At 46.7% G+C, this 13,849-nt stretch overlaps 1 protein-coding gene across 1 annotated transcript; it reads right to left on the reverse strand.

Annotated features, from left to right (window-relative positions):
• Positions 1-1,992: 1,992 nt before the first annotated feature.
• LEMD2 (LEM domain nuclear envelope protein 2) lies at positions 1,993-13,742 on the reverse strand. Its single transcript, XM_050911503.1, has 10 exons — positions 13,144-13,742; positions 12,031-12,971; positions 10,676-10,716; positions 9,886-9,961; positions 8,564-8,640; positions 7,834-7,913; positions 5,400-5,545; positions 4,249-4,350; positions 4,055-4,157; positions 1,993-2,854 (listed from the first exon to the last, which is right to left on the reverse strand). The coding sequence occupies exons 1-10, from the start codon at positions 13,740-13,742 to the stop codon at positions 2,704-2,706; spliced, it is 2,316 nt and encodes a 771-aa protein (XP_050767460.1). The 3' UTR covers positions 1,993-2,703.
• Positions 13,743-13,849: the final 107 nt, after the last annotated feature.

Raw genomic sequence — 13,849 nt, forward strand, 5'->3', positions numbered from 1 at the left:
TCACGTCCCAAAAAACAGGCGAGCTAACCACGGCCTGAGGATGCCACAACACACCGGATCAGCAGCTGGGACCAGAGTCAAGATTTTCTGCGGCAGCTGTTGATTTCAAACACCCAACGTACAAGGGATCTGCCTTTCAGAGAACAAATGCAAAACACATGAAGCTTGAGGCATCCTCACTCGGTTACCATAGACTTATTGCACCATCCCATTCCCTGCTTTAAATAAACTGCTTTATTATGGGCCACAGGAATACTGATCAACCTGCTAAACTAATATTTAGTGTTTCACAACCCTCCAAGCTGTCAATCTCTACAAAATGCAGCTAAACAAGCTAACTGCTTTTCATACACACCTCTGCTTAACGCCAACTATTCCCAAACCAGATTTAATTTGCAACCAAACACTTGAGACTGCTGGCTATTGCACTGAGATCACCGAGCGTCACAAGGATCCACGCTGTCTCATTAGGCTGTCATGCAATCCTCATGCCATCTTCAGTCTTATTCTTAGAAACCGTGAGCTCCCCCCGGCGCAGGATCTATTTGATCTGCCTGAGTGAAAGCACTTGGAACAATCTGTGACTCCTCAATAAAAATAAAGGTCACAAATTATTTGTAATAAATTTATTTTATATATTGATGTACAGAGCTAAATTGAACATATAAACAGCACCAAGCCAGTGAAATTTATTCTACAAAAACAAGTTTAATACAAAAAGATGACTGCAATGCCTGACTCTTCACTTCTGGATTTGGACGGTTAAAAAAGCTAACCCAAACCCCGTAAGTATTTTAAAAAGACTTAAGAATGTAGGCACCGGTGTTTGCAAAAATTTCTACGGCAGCAGTGACGATCTTACTACAACATTTTAGAAGAATCAAGGCTGCCTTCACTTTATCACCTATTTTATTAACAGTGGAAGAAGCTGGTCATTGTCTTGAAGACAGCTGTCGAGTCTCCTCTTCTGCTCAAACACCCTACCTTTGCAACCAAAAGGAAAATATGGGGTAAGAGTCAACTCCGCACAGGATATTTCCCATTTAATGGGAAAGACCTCCCCGTGTTTTGTTCCTGGAGAAATCTGCTCTCTCCACTCGTTCTGGCTGACGACCACCGGCAGGAGGTATGTCAGGAGTCTCTGCAGTCCTTCTGCAGCAGCCTGCGGGGTGCAGAGGTGGAAAACCCCACCAAAGCCAGCCGTGGGGCAGAGAAGTGCAGACTTCATACCGGGAGGTGAGCAGGGACCGGCACAAGGAACCCACCTTCTACGTGGCATCACCAGCCTGCAAAGCGGGGAGCCGGGCTTCGGCAGCTGTCCTAAGCCAACCCAGAGCCCGGAGAGGAAGCTCTCCGTGCATCCAGCATCAGAGCTGAACGCAAGCATTCACACTGTACCCGTGATGCTAAGGAGAACAACATCGACTGGTTACACGGGTTCAAATCAACGCTGGCTTCTCTCTGCAGGTTTTACTAGCTTACGCCGGGAATGAATTTGGTCCCTGCTGTCTTAGTGGTGAGCTGGACAGCTGTTTTACAATATTGGGAAGAGTAGATTAGCAGTATCTCTGCCTAGCCTAAACTGCCACACACTGGTGCTATTTTCTTTGAAACAAACACTCATTTGCTGGACATAAAAAGAAACTTAAGTAACAAAATGATTATAGATACAAAATACGACGCCTGCAGCACGAACAGAGGATTGATCGCTGCTCCTTGTACCTATTGTGAGGCTGCAGGAACATTGACTTGGCAATTCCTGTACTGACACTCCACGAATGGTACATCTCTGCTCTCTGACACACAGCACACACATTGCAGCTGCCCAGGATAAACGTGTACATTCAGCCCTAATAGCCTTTCCAAAGCTGCTCTTTAATAGCCCATGAAGCAGTCCCTTTGGCTGTAGCCACAAGAAAGCGCTTTCTGAAGCTTCCTATATCCTTTACTTTCCACCCAAATTCCCCCCTCCCTCCCTCCCCCCCCCCCAAATCATAAAGTACACAGACTGCAGACTTAAAAGGTATATAGCAGGGTCACAACCACTCCTCTGTCCCACCCAATCCAGCCCAAACCACCAAGGCACATCAGACTGCCCTCCCTCTAGGACTACCTTCACCTGACTTTTCCCCCTCTCCCCCATTTTTAAAGGGTGAAGCTGACACAAATGTTCTCCTCGCTAGGAAGCAGCAAGTGCTTTCATCACTGTTTCTGTACTGATAAAAACAAATTCTAACAAAATGCATCTTAACTGCCACCCTAATGTTTCCATGGGAAATGTTAATCTTTAAACACACTCCCTGATGGACGTTGCCACCAGTTGGCCTTTGCAGAATTGAGGTCAAGTTTTAAACACCTAAGCTTTGTCAGAGAGATCCTAAGTCCCTCGATATTAGGTATGCTTTTTTTTTTCTTTTTAGAAAGTTGTTCTAGGTTTGCTTGCCTACGGAAGCCAGGTATCTGCTGGAAGGCTAACTTTGGTGCAATTCTAGCTTACCACCAGCTCAAGCCCATCTTCTTTCCAAGCCAACATTATTGCCCTGAATTTTTGTGTGTGAAGATTTTCAGAAAGAAGAGCAAACAGATACGTGCAATCCCCAACCCTAAGGGATTAGGACCGTGACCTGCTCTTTCCCACCACCAGAGAAGGGACTGTCCCCTTGCAGAGGTCCATAACAACAGTTGCTCAACTTCTGCTCCTCTTCAGTGCTCTGAATCTGAGACATAAGAAGGCTGAGTCCATCTCCACACAAGCATATCTTCTCCTGCTACTCTGTGCGACTCTGTCTGAATCCGTGACTCATTTGAAGCCAGAAAGTCCACAGCTCTCTCCCAGACCCGCTTCATTTTTTTTCTGCAAGAAACAGCAACAAAAAGAAAATAAATTAGCATCGTATCCTCATTGTACTTTCCTGCCTACAGCAACTGCGGCTGCTGATCAAGCTACTGCTACCTGCCTCTTGTTCCCTGTGCAGACAGTAAAGGAGATTAAACCAGAATTCTGGTTTAGAAGCGATTTCAGGCCAGGACATAAAAACACAGGTCCTGCCTGCGGGGGGAAGACGAGAGCCTCTGTCAGTACCAGTAATTGATGACTGCCCTGAATTTCAAGCTCAATTCGTATTGCGAAGGGACTCGATCAGCGAATTGCCCTCACCCTTCCTGCATGCAGAGAGATCTCCGACCAGGGAGGACAAACTGAAGTTCACCCCAGTTTTGAATCAGTGTCTAGTAATTCTGGGCACCACACACACACAGATCGGTTCAAAACAGCTGAAATTACCACTAGTAGGAAAAGGAGGTTTGTGATTGATAAAGAGTGAGGACGTTTAAGACTTCGCAGCACACGTAGCGTTCTGTGCCGTCAGGAGAACAAAATAGCTCCATTTAACCAAAACACAAGAAACATTCCTGCAGAGATGGAGCAAGCGGCACATAGACCGCCGAGAACCAGGCTGCAGCCCTCTGGTCCCACCACCCATGGAGCAACTATCTCGACCACAATTCCTTTTTGAAAAAGCACCAAACCCAGCCATCTCACTGTATCTCCCTTTCAAGCTGCCCAACTCGAACCGGTAACTTTCCAGGCAGCAACATGCACAACCACTTCAGAAGAGCCTCCCAATACCCTATTCAGCTCATGGGAAGGTTTGTTCTGAAAAGCACAGCACCGGTTGGGATAATAAGGTACGACGGCCGGAAAGAGGATAGCAGGATAGCATCCTACGCATATGAGATGAAGGAGAGAAAATCAGATGCTCCATGCCCAAGCAAAACAAAATCCAATTACTGTTTGATAGAACAATGACAATACACCTGTGTGACTGCACAAAATATCAGCCCTGGGACTGTCACATTAATCTGCAGCAGGTTAAGACATAGCCTGAGTTATGTCAAAATCCTTTATAAACTGAAAGGCCAGACACACTCTTCTTGCAGTCCAGCTTCCCATCAATTGTCTGCTCATGGTCCGTTGCCCTGTAACTGCATTTTTTAGCTGAGCTGAATAACATCATGCTGACAGCCCTCCTTACTGAATAAAACTCAAGCTTACCTGCTTTGAGGAGGGATGAGGCTGTCCCGAACGTGGAAAATGCCGACATAGGGGTAACGCTCCAAATTCCGTTCCCATTCCTTATAGTGGTCCTGGACAACAGCTGGAGGGCAGGAGGACAAAACAGTGAGAGACCTCAACACAGCAGAGAGGAGAACAGGGCTACTTGCATTTACAGAGCTACTGGATTCTACCTATGATCTTCTTCACCATTTCATACATGGCTTGTTCCTCTTCCTCCATCTTCCGCCAGCGATACCGAAGGAAGATCAGGATCCCCCAAAGTGTTATCAGACCTAGAACAATAAAAACAAATGGAATTCAGTAATTGACAGACGTGTACTTGCTGGATGCTAGCAGTTTCATTTCTGACACTGCCTCTCCCCAGAGGCAGCTTTCACTCCCTGCTACCCAGGCCTGCTTGGAACTGAATGCAAGCAATTCATTTTGTTCACCAGTGCAGCTGCACCCGGCAGAAACCTTGGTACTGACCACACCTGCAGCAGAAGAGCATGCGTGGATGTGGGAAGAGGTGGTCAGAAGGCCTCATCACAGAGTTTTCCCCCCCCCACCAGAAACCTCAGCACAACCACAGGGCTTCAATTCTCTAAGTCCCAGAGCTATCTCTTTGCTAGAGGCCTCCCTCACAATAATCACTTAGGAAGACTGTCAAGCTTCACTGCTCCGAAGATAGCTACTTGATAAGGAAATAAAGCCTGGGGCTCCAGCGCCAGCCCAAAATTCAGGAGATCTATATTGAAGGTTTAGCATTGACAAATGCCGCCGTTACAACATGAGCTAACTTTAGTATCTCAGCCTCTACAATAAACATAACTATCCCCTTTCACCCCCACCTTGTCTGGCTAGATTATAAACTCTTCTAGTCAACACTCATCTCTCGTTATCACCTTGCTCAGTAAGACCTCTGTCTCAGCTGGGGCATGACAGACTATTCCAATAAAACCTCTAACACTGAAATGCTACAAGTCATTATTAAAGAGGCTAGAAGACTTTGCAGCTTAGTGCAAGAAAAGAAAGAAAAAACAAATCTTTTAGGTAGGTTAACATACTTATTTTGCCGACCATAGTAATGGGTACTTGAGGAATACCCAGAGAGCTAATCAGCTTGCTGATTTAAAGTAAATGTTAAGCACTCACAGCACAAGAGCAGGTCTACAGGTCTCCCTCTGCTGCCAGAACAAAGGTTAATTAGAAATTAACTCATCAGCAGATTTATTTCACCTCTGTTAGTAATTTCATATGGCTGGGAGAACACATGTGCGCGCACAAGTTCATCTCTACAGCTAGCAAGGGGAGAAGCTGATTACTAACACTGATGACTTACTCCAGAAAAACAGGAAAAGGTTCATAATGGCAGTGACCACTGCCCGACGGAAACGGCAGCCGAGCCCCATCTGAGGATGGGCTGATTCGAGACAGAACACTTCCTCCACTTTGGTAACTGGTTCCGAAAGGTCTCTGCCTTTCAACCTGATGGGAAGAGGCAGAAAATCTTCACTGAAGAGAGCAGACACTCCAACTGCAGTCTTTAATCAAGACAGGGAGAACAGACAGACTGCGGATGCAGTAACTCGTTCTGTACACCACATAGAAAATACACCAACATCCTTGCAGCTCCTCTTTCCAGAACATTTTGGGACTGGCTGCTTAGCAAGGAATGGATATGGCTTTAGAAAAGGCAGCAGGGCTGGAACTCCCACTGGTAAACTGAAGTCTCCCTCTGCAGACTCTCTGACAGCACCTCTCAGCGTGCAGAAGATTAAACTTTAAATTGGATTCCCACCTCCCAGCACACAGAAATGGAAATGTTTACTGAGTCACTCATCAGCAATTGCAGAGAGAGCAGTTGAGGGAGACTGCGAATGTCTGTGGAGGTTGCACTGTTTTCCTCAGTACAGATGAGCACAAACAGTTTAGCTAGAAAAGTGACAACGCATCAACTGTATCTGCAGTGAGAACAGACACACCCTCGGAAAGCATTCATGGCAAAATCGATAACACATCCTCCTGCAAAATCGCTTCTACACACCTGCTGTGCTATCCGATATGCTTTTAACTCACTTCTTTATATACAGATCTACACTGATGTGGTTTCCTTATTAGACACTCTTAGCCAATAGGCATCACGTAATCCAAGTGAGAGCCATCAGATTCAGAGGAATTGGACTAAAGGGGATTTTACTTTTTTAAGCTACTAATTCATTCTATGTTTGCAATGAATAACCTATTAGACAAAGATGTTTTCTCAATTTACTAGTGCACAGCTCACAAACTGCTGACAGCTTGTATTTGGTTACTGGATTCTACAGTAGCTAGAGACACACAGTTGTTTGCCACCCCCTTGTCTTATTTACAATCCAAATTCCATGAAAATATTTAAAATATGCAGCAGAATCATCCAGTGCAGAGCTCATTTTCAGTTCTGCCTCTCAGACTAGCACCTAGAAAAATAATCTCATGTAGCATTTGCTAAAAATGCCACCCGCAGGTTTTTAAGCATGCTGAACACTCATTCTGCACGCTACGCAGACTCCATGAAAGCGGATCCATTCGGCCAACAGTCGGCAGAGTTGCTAATTATGAAAATAAAAAAAATGGGAGTATATCATACCACACGGCTCCTGACATGAGCAGTGCTCCTGTATGAAAATATGAATTTGAAAACTCTGGATCCCAGTCCACCTACAAATCCAAACCTGCCACTAAGGAAACTATCTCCTGTCCTGGGAATTTGCCACACACCAATAATCAAAGCAGTAGACACTGTCTGATCCTTAGATCACAACAGCAGCTGCAGAAATTTTTTACAGAAAAATCGAGCAGTGGGAATTCATACAAGCTATGCCCACCAACTCCAGCCTTACTACTGTTACAATTCATTTAATCAGAGATACATTTAGCAATGTTAAAATGCAAACAAATGTTAGACTTCAGAGTTAACACAGACTGGAGGCAGCCGACACTTCCCAGGGGAAGATAATGATGTCTGCGGACTCTGGATAACAGTCTTTCATTAGGTTATAGCTGAGAAACCCAAGAGAAAAAAGCCACACCGATGACTGACCAACACCCTACATAGTCAGTCAGACCATTCATCTTAACACGTACTGTGTGTTCTGCCAGAAAGACAACTGACACTAAAGAAAAGATAGCATTCAACAATCCATTTTCCTCTCCTCCTCATCGGGACTGGCTCCAAAGGATCCCAAAGCATGGGTAATGTTACCTACTGAAGAGAGTGCTTTGCTGTCCAATAAACCTTTTGGTCAAAGGATGCAGCTCCACACAATACTGAAACTCTGTCTACAGTAACAGTACTGAAGAAAAGGTATCTTGGGAAAAGTGAGTATATGGGCAAGTTTAAGAAGAGTACTGTAGTCGCAGGACCGTGGGCAGGACACCAGGACCACCACTTCTAAACCTTGCAGGAAGCACATCAGAACCGGTGATAGCCACAAGCAGCCCTGACCTCAGATTTACGCCTCATCTGCAAGACAGCACGTTTGTGAACACAGTGTCCCCCAGTGCAAAGGCTGGGAAACAGACTCTGAAGGAATGAGCTCAGTTGCCAATTTTTGCTGCAGGGCTGTACTTTTCATTTGGAAGCTTGCCCAGCAAGCACTGACAAAACCAATCCCAGATTATCTTCTGAAATCGAACAAGGTATGGGAGCTTTTAGGGCACACCACAGACGATGTCAAACTACGTATCAGCTAACACCAAAAAACGTAACTTTGACACAGTGGGCTTCCACTTACCATATTCCTAAATCCTTGTTACTGTTCAGTATCCAGTGCAGGGCAGCTTCAAACTTCTGGGAGGAAGTACCGGTTATATTCTGTTCAGAAGAATCCATAAGAAGATTAGTTCTCCATTCATTTAAAATACTGAACAACATTATTTCATTACAGTACTAGGAGAATTCATTCTATACGGTCTGTCCCTAGGTTAATTCTTATCATAATTCTGCAAACTGGAGGAAGGAGAACTAAATCTGAAGGTCTGTCTGGACTAAAGTCTTCTGACTATGGTAGATGATGCATGAAGCACTCTGTGAAATAACACTATCCCAGACTGTTAAGACTAACCACTAAATACAACATAATCTTACTGACAGTTTACCATGAAAGAAATGGAATGCTAGATCAAAGCAGTCTGTCTTCTGACACTTTGGGGTATAGAAAAATCCTTCTTCTGTCCAGCCCTCAATGCAGGGAAATTTCTGGTTTCAGAAGACTGATGACTATGGTGAAACAACAAACCATTAAGTTAGATTTACAGGGGCTGAATCAGAGATGTAGGAGAAGATTATTTTCAGAAGAACTGCTGAGAACAGGACTGGCCAAAGGGGAAGCTAGAGATACGGGAAAGAATCAAAACAGGATGAGGAAGTAAAACAGATGGTGAATTGCTTTAGTATCTATTATTTATTGCCTTATAAGAGACTAAGCACTATGTTATAACAATAGCCGTTCACAGCCTACTCACCACCACATGATCCTTTGCTTCACTAACCCAAATGCATTTGCTTTTTAGATTCTCAGGGTTTCCGCATTCAAAATTACCTGGTAAAAAAGTAAAATAGAAATAATGTTTTGGAAAAAAGCCCTTGAACAGTTCAGAAATACACTGAACTGTCTGGAAATGCTATCCTTTAAAATCGGCTATAGCTCTGGGGAAAATGATTACAAGGTAAGATTGATACTGTAGGCAGATAAGATTATGACTATTAAAAAAATGCTCAGCCACTGCATATAGGTTGGGCAATCAAACCTCATGCTTCAGTGTGAGCTACTCAACACAGAATGAGGGGAAAAAATACTGTTCCTCCCCCTTGCAGAGTACATAACTGCCTCTCTGACCTAATGCCCTGCAGAGGGGCTCCTTGCATCAGGTATCAAAGACTGTGGTGTTGGAGCTGATGATCAGCATTCAAAATGCTTCTAAGGAGCCTAAATAGCAGCTCTACCTTCCACCCAGGCAGAGAAATGCTGGCGAGGAACTAAATCTTCTAAATCTTGCTTCATAAAGTTGACTAAACAAATGTGCTAAGAGACTACGTAAAACTGGTGGGAATCCTGCAGATGCTGAAGTCTGATTTGAAAAGATTTAGAAAGTCTGTGAAGCTTAAGTATCTAAAGGCTTCAGCCTTGTTGAGGTCTGAAATCTAGAAAATGGAACTTAAGCACTTTTACTGATTAACACTGTTATACATCTTGCTGAACACGTTTCCACTCACGCACTGAATTTCTAGAAGCCTTCTCGATCACAAAATACTAGTTATGGACCAGATCTGCTCACACAGTAGACTTCCTGAACTACTGTGCTTGGCTAGCTCCTCAGCTAAGAGAGCCTGTCTTACTCTGTACTGAGAAAAAAAGAGAGGTACTCACATAATCAGCTGCCACATTTCAGCAGAGAGCTGGCAACTTCTTAAATCACTTTATTTGTAAGAACATATCAGCTTAGACTTACTGGCTCTGAGTGTCTTGAAGACAATTTCAAGATGCTGGTAGAAAAGAACCATAAAACTGAATATTTCTACCTCAAATTCCCAATATATCAAGTGCAAATAAGGACCACTCCACAAGAGCATAGTGATTTGAGTGCATTAGCTAAGCACTATTCAGAATAAAAATAAACACATCTTCTTCTATTTTTCTATTACCTGACTTTCTCAGAGCTCTTCAAGTGGAACTGACTGTTCCATAAACCCCTCTCTTCAAACTGAGGTTAAAAATGTCCAGACAGCTGGGAGAGGCAGTTTGCTGAATGCTCTTAAGTGTTTTATAATGACAATTGGAACTTACCAGCTTGTACGGACAAGTAGTTATACAACTCGTTCAGTATGTTCATTATTATGTCCTTCTGTTTAGCTTGACAGAACTGAAAGTCAGAAACAGGTAACAAACATGAATAGACCAGCAGCAACAGGACAGTGGTCAGACTAGCTAAAGATACCAAAACAAAATGCCAGCAGTGGGGTTTGGCTCAGTCATGCACCACTAGCTCCGTTTAAACACACCTGCAGCAAAGATCTACCGTTTCCGAAGCAAAAGCGAGCTAGCGCATCCTCTGAAAGTGCCACCGACTCCCCCGGCCCATAGCCCAGACTGCACCACCAGACATCCCCTCTGACTGACCACAGACGGATTCTTTGCCTCCAGAACATCACAGGAGGCTAAGCATAAGTCTGAATCCAAGAGGAAATTTTCTCTCTCCTAATAATACATTATGATAAAAGAAACAGCGCTGTACAAACACTTTATGATGGAGTTCAGGGAATTAGTTGGATTAAATCTTGTATTGTTAAAGCTGAACACAGCTTTATTGCAAACCAATATCAATTCTGTTACAACTATTACAGAAATTGATTCACATAATAGGGAATTTAAATTTTTATCTTTTGGAGTCTCATATACAGTCCTAATTTAATCTGGCCCATTAATTCCAAACTCATCAAATCACAATTTTTCTGTAAAACAATAGAACTAATAATTTTACAGTGATATTGATATTGGCGGAAGTTACCTAGAATAATTACTCTTCTGTGAGAATCCCCTATCCACAGTACTTGAAGATAAATAAATATATGCTTACATCATCCGTTCTTTTGTCACAATCCACAGGCAAGAGATTAACTATGAGAGAGAAGGGGAGGGCGAGTTAGCTGGCTGCAAAACAAGAGCTTTGATCAAGAAAGTAATTATCTTTTTAAAAGAAGGCTCTACTTTAAAGCCTGATTCTGCTATTCTTAATCTCACTCCACACACCTTGCTATGCAAATAGCGCATTCAAAGCACTGCTTTGGTAAGCAGCGCTGAAAGCAAAACAAATAAAACGGGTGCAAATGATGAACCCTGTTTAGCCGGAAAGTAAAAACTGGGCTCTGAATGTTGTAATAGCTCCTTTTAAGTAGATGTTTCGTGCTCCTCTACTACCTACTGCTTTGCACTGATCTTTTACAATCTAGTAATGCCTTTCGCTGCACACCATGGTCACCTGAAATATCACGGTGATAACAGGGATTTAAATCAAGCCTCCTCAAGGCAAAAGCAGAGGATTTATTTTAGTTGGAGCTGTTAGCTCTGCAGATTATGGCCTCTGGTTTAACAGCCCCCTCCTGCCCCGACAATTGGATATACACCGGCCACCGGTCCACCATGCACTACTTTCTAGCAATCTTAACTACCTGAGAATTTACAGAATTTGCAGCTGTGCTGCAAGATTTCCTGCTTCAAAATACCATTGGTTTGGAAACATCTAAACAAGTTGTAAACAGTTTTATTCTGACTTTGAGAAAGCAGGAAACAGCTTTCCCAGCCCATGCAAAGTGCACAAACACCTACAGGCACAGCGTGCCAAGCTTCAGGACTCGCACCTTCCCAGCCGCACCCCACACCCCTTCTTCTTTCAGTTCAAAGCCATGAAGTGACAATATTTCCATCTGCTCTACCTGGGGAACTCTGCTTTAAAAACCGGGTGATGGGGAAGCCCCTCTTCATTTCTCATCAAAGCTCTGCCACACTTGCAGTGCCAAAGTACCAATTCAACCACTGTACTTCTCACGTGGCCAGGATAAAGGCCACGAAGGGCTGCGCTGTGCAGAGGCTAACATTAAAAACACAATGGGCAATTACACAGACATTATGTTACACAATGGACAATCATAAAATACATCCTTGGCCTAGCAGGAATGTCACTCTCCATAAAACCCATGGTTTTGAAGAACCGAAGGCCAAACTCATTTGAAAAAAAAGCACACACTTTGCTTACTTTCCATGACTAACAAGGTTTCCCATGGGCAAGGGGAGATGGAAACAGGGACAGAAGCAGAGACGTCAGGTTACGGCAATGAGAATGACAAATGTGATGGCGATGGAAGTAATAAAGGGAAAGCAGAGAAGAAAGGTGAAGAATAAAGTTTAAAAACAGGATTAAACCAGTGCACGTACAGTTCTCCTCTCTCCTGTCAAGCCAGCCTGACCCAATCATCTTCACCACGAGGATGCCCAGAAAAATCAGCAGCAGCACAAAGCTGGCGAGGCAAAGGAACTGGGAGAAGTAGTATTCCAGGCCTTTGCCCTTTCCATCCGTCTGCTGCTTGGGGGCTGACCGCAACAAGTGAGTACGGGAGGTTATTCCCTGTCCTGCTCCCGACGCTTCCCACCGGCTCCCTGAGGCCAGCCCTGCATCGCTCGTAGCCCTCCACGGGAACCGCCGGATCAATCCCCCTCCCCGGCTGCCAGGGTTCAGCTCCCTGTCTGCCTCCTTCCGAACACTGGAAGCCAAGTCCTCTTTCCCTCTCCCAAACTGGTGACTCAACCCCCCAGGTCCCGCCGAGGTGCCCCAGTGGGTACTGGATGTCACCTCACTTTCCTGCCTCCATGAGCTGTTAGAGAGCCCCTTCCTTTCCCCTGCTGTGTCCCACTGAGCTCGGGAGCTCTGCCCCCCAATTCCTCCTCCCGATATGCCCCAATGGCTCCTGGACTTCAGACCCCCACTCTCATCGCTGGAAAGAGGTTTGGAGCTGAGCCCCCTGCTCCTGCCTGTGGAGGTACCCCAGGGAGACATGCAGCTCAGCCCCCCAGCCCCATCCAGGGATGTCCCTGACCCAGCCCTGACGCCGAGCCCCCCACTTCTCTCTGCAGATGGGCTCCACTGGGATGTGGAGTTTGACCCCCGAAACCTGTCCAGGGATGGCCTCAACCCAGTGCTGAGCCCCCCACTTCTCTCCGTTGACGTGCCCCACTGCAATGAGGAGCCTGAGCCCCGAAATCCATCCAGGGATGGCTCTGGCCCAGCACTGAGCTCCTCACTTCTCTCTGTAAACGTGCTCCATTGGGACGTGGAACTCGGCCCCCGAAACCCATCCAGGGATGCCCCCAGCCCAGTGCTGACCCCCCTGCTTCTCTCTGTAGACTTGTCCCATTGGGACATGGGGCTCAGCCCCCCAGACTATCCAGGGACGGCTTCGACCCAGCCCCAAGGCCCCCACTCCTCTCTGCGGATGCACCCCACTGGGAGGGGGAGCTCAGCCCCCCAGGCCCATCCAGGGATGCCCCAGCCCAGTCCCAAGCCCCCCACTTCTCTCTATAGATGTATCCCACTGGGAGGGGGAGCTCAGCCCCCCATGCCCACCCAGGGATGCCCCCAGCCCGGTCCCGGCCCCCTCGCTTCTCTCTACGGATGCCCCCCACTGCGCCGAGGGGCTCAGCCCCCCAAAGCTGTCCCAGGACAGGCCTCCCTTAGCCCTGAAGCCGAGTCCTCCACCCCGGCCCGGGGGGGACCCCCGGGAGTCCCCCCAGGACAGCCCGCCACCCTCCCCAGAAGTCCCCCAGCGGGACGCGGGCTGTTGCCCCCCTTCCTCCTCCTCCTCCTCCTCCTCCTCCTCCTCATCCTCCTCCTCACTGTCGCGGGCGGCCCCGACGGGGCTGAAGTTGAAGCCGGACCACTGCCGCGAAGGCGAGGCCTGCTGCGGCCTGGCGGGGGCGCGGCCCGGGCTCGGCGGCGCGCCGCGGCCGCTGCGCCTGGCCGCCGCCACCTCGGCCCGCAGGCAGCCCAGCTTCTTGACGTAGACCTTGCGGGTGGTGGCGGTGATGGGCCCCGGCCGGTAGCCGAGCGCTACCAGCTCCTTCCGGAGCTCCGCGTCTGTCAGCTCCGCCATCGCCGCGGCGCTGACACCAGGCCCCACCGGAAGCGCTCTGCGAGGAGGGAAGCGCGGCCGCCATCTTGGGAGGGGCACGCCGCACCCCCTCGGGCAGCCATCTTGGG

The sequence above is a fragment of the Gymnogyps californianus genome, chromosome 27 (assembly GCF_018139145.2).
Source record: "Gymnogyps californianus isolate 813 chromosome 27, ASM1813914v2, whole genome shotgun sequence".
Taxonomy (NCBI): Eukaryota; Metazoa; Chordata; class Aves; order Accipitriformes; family Cathartidae; genus Gymnogyps; species Gymnogyps californianus.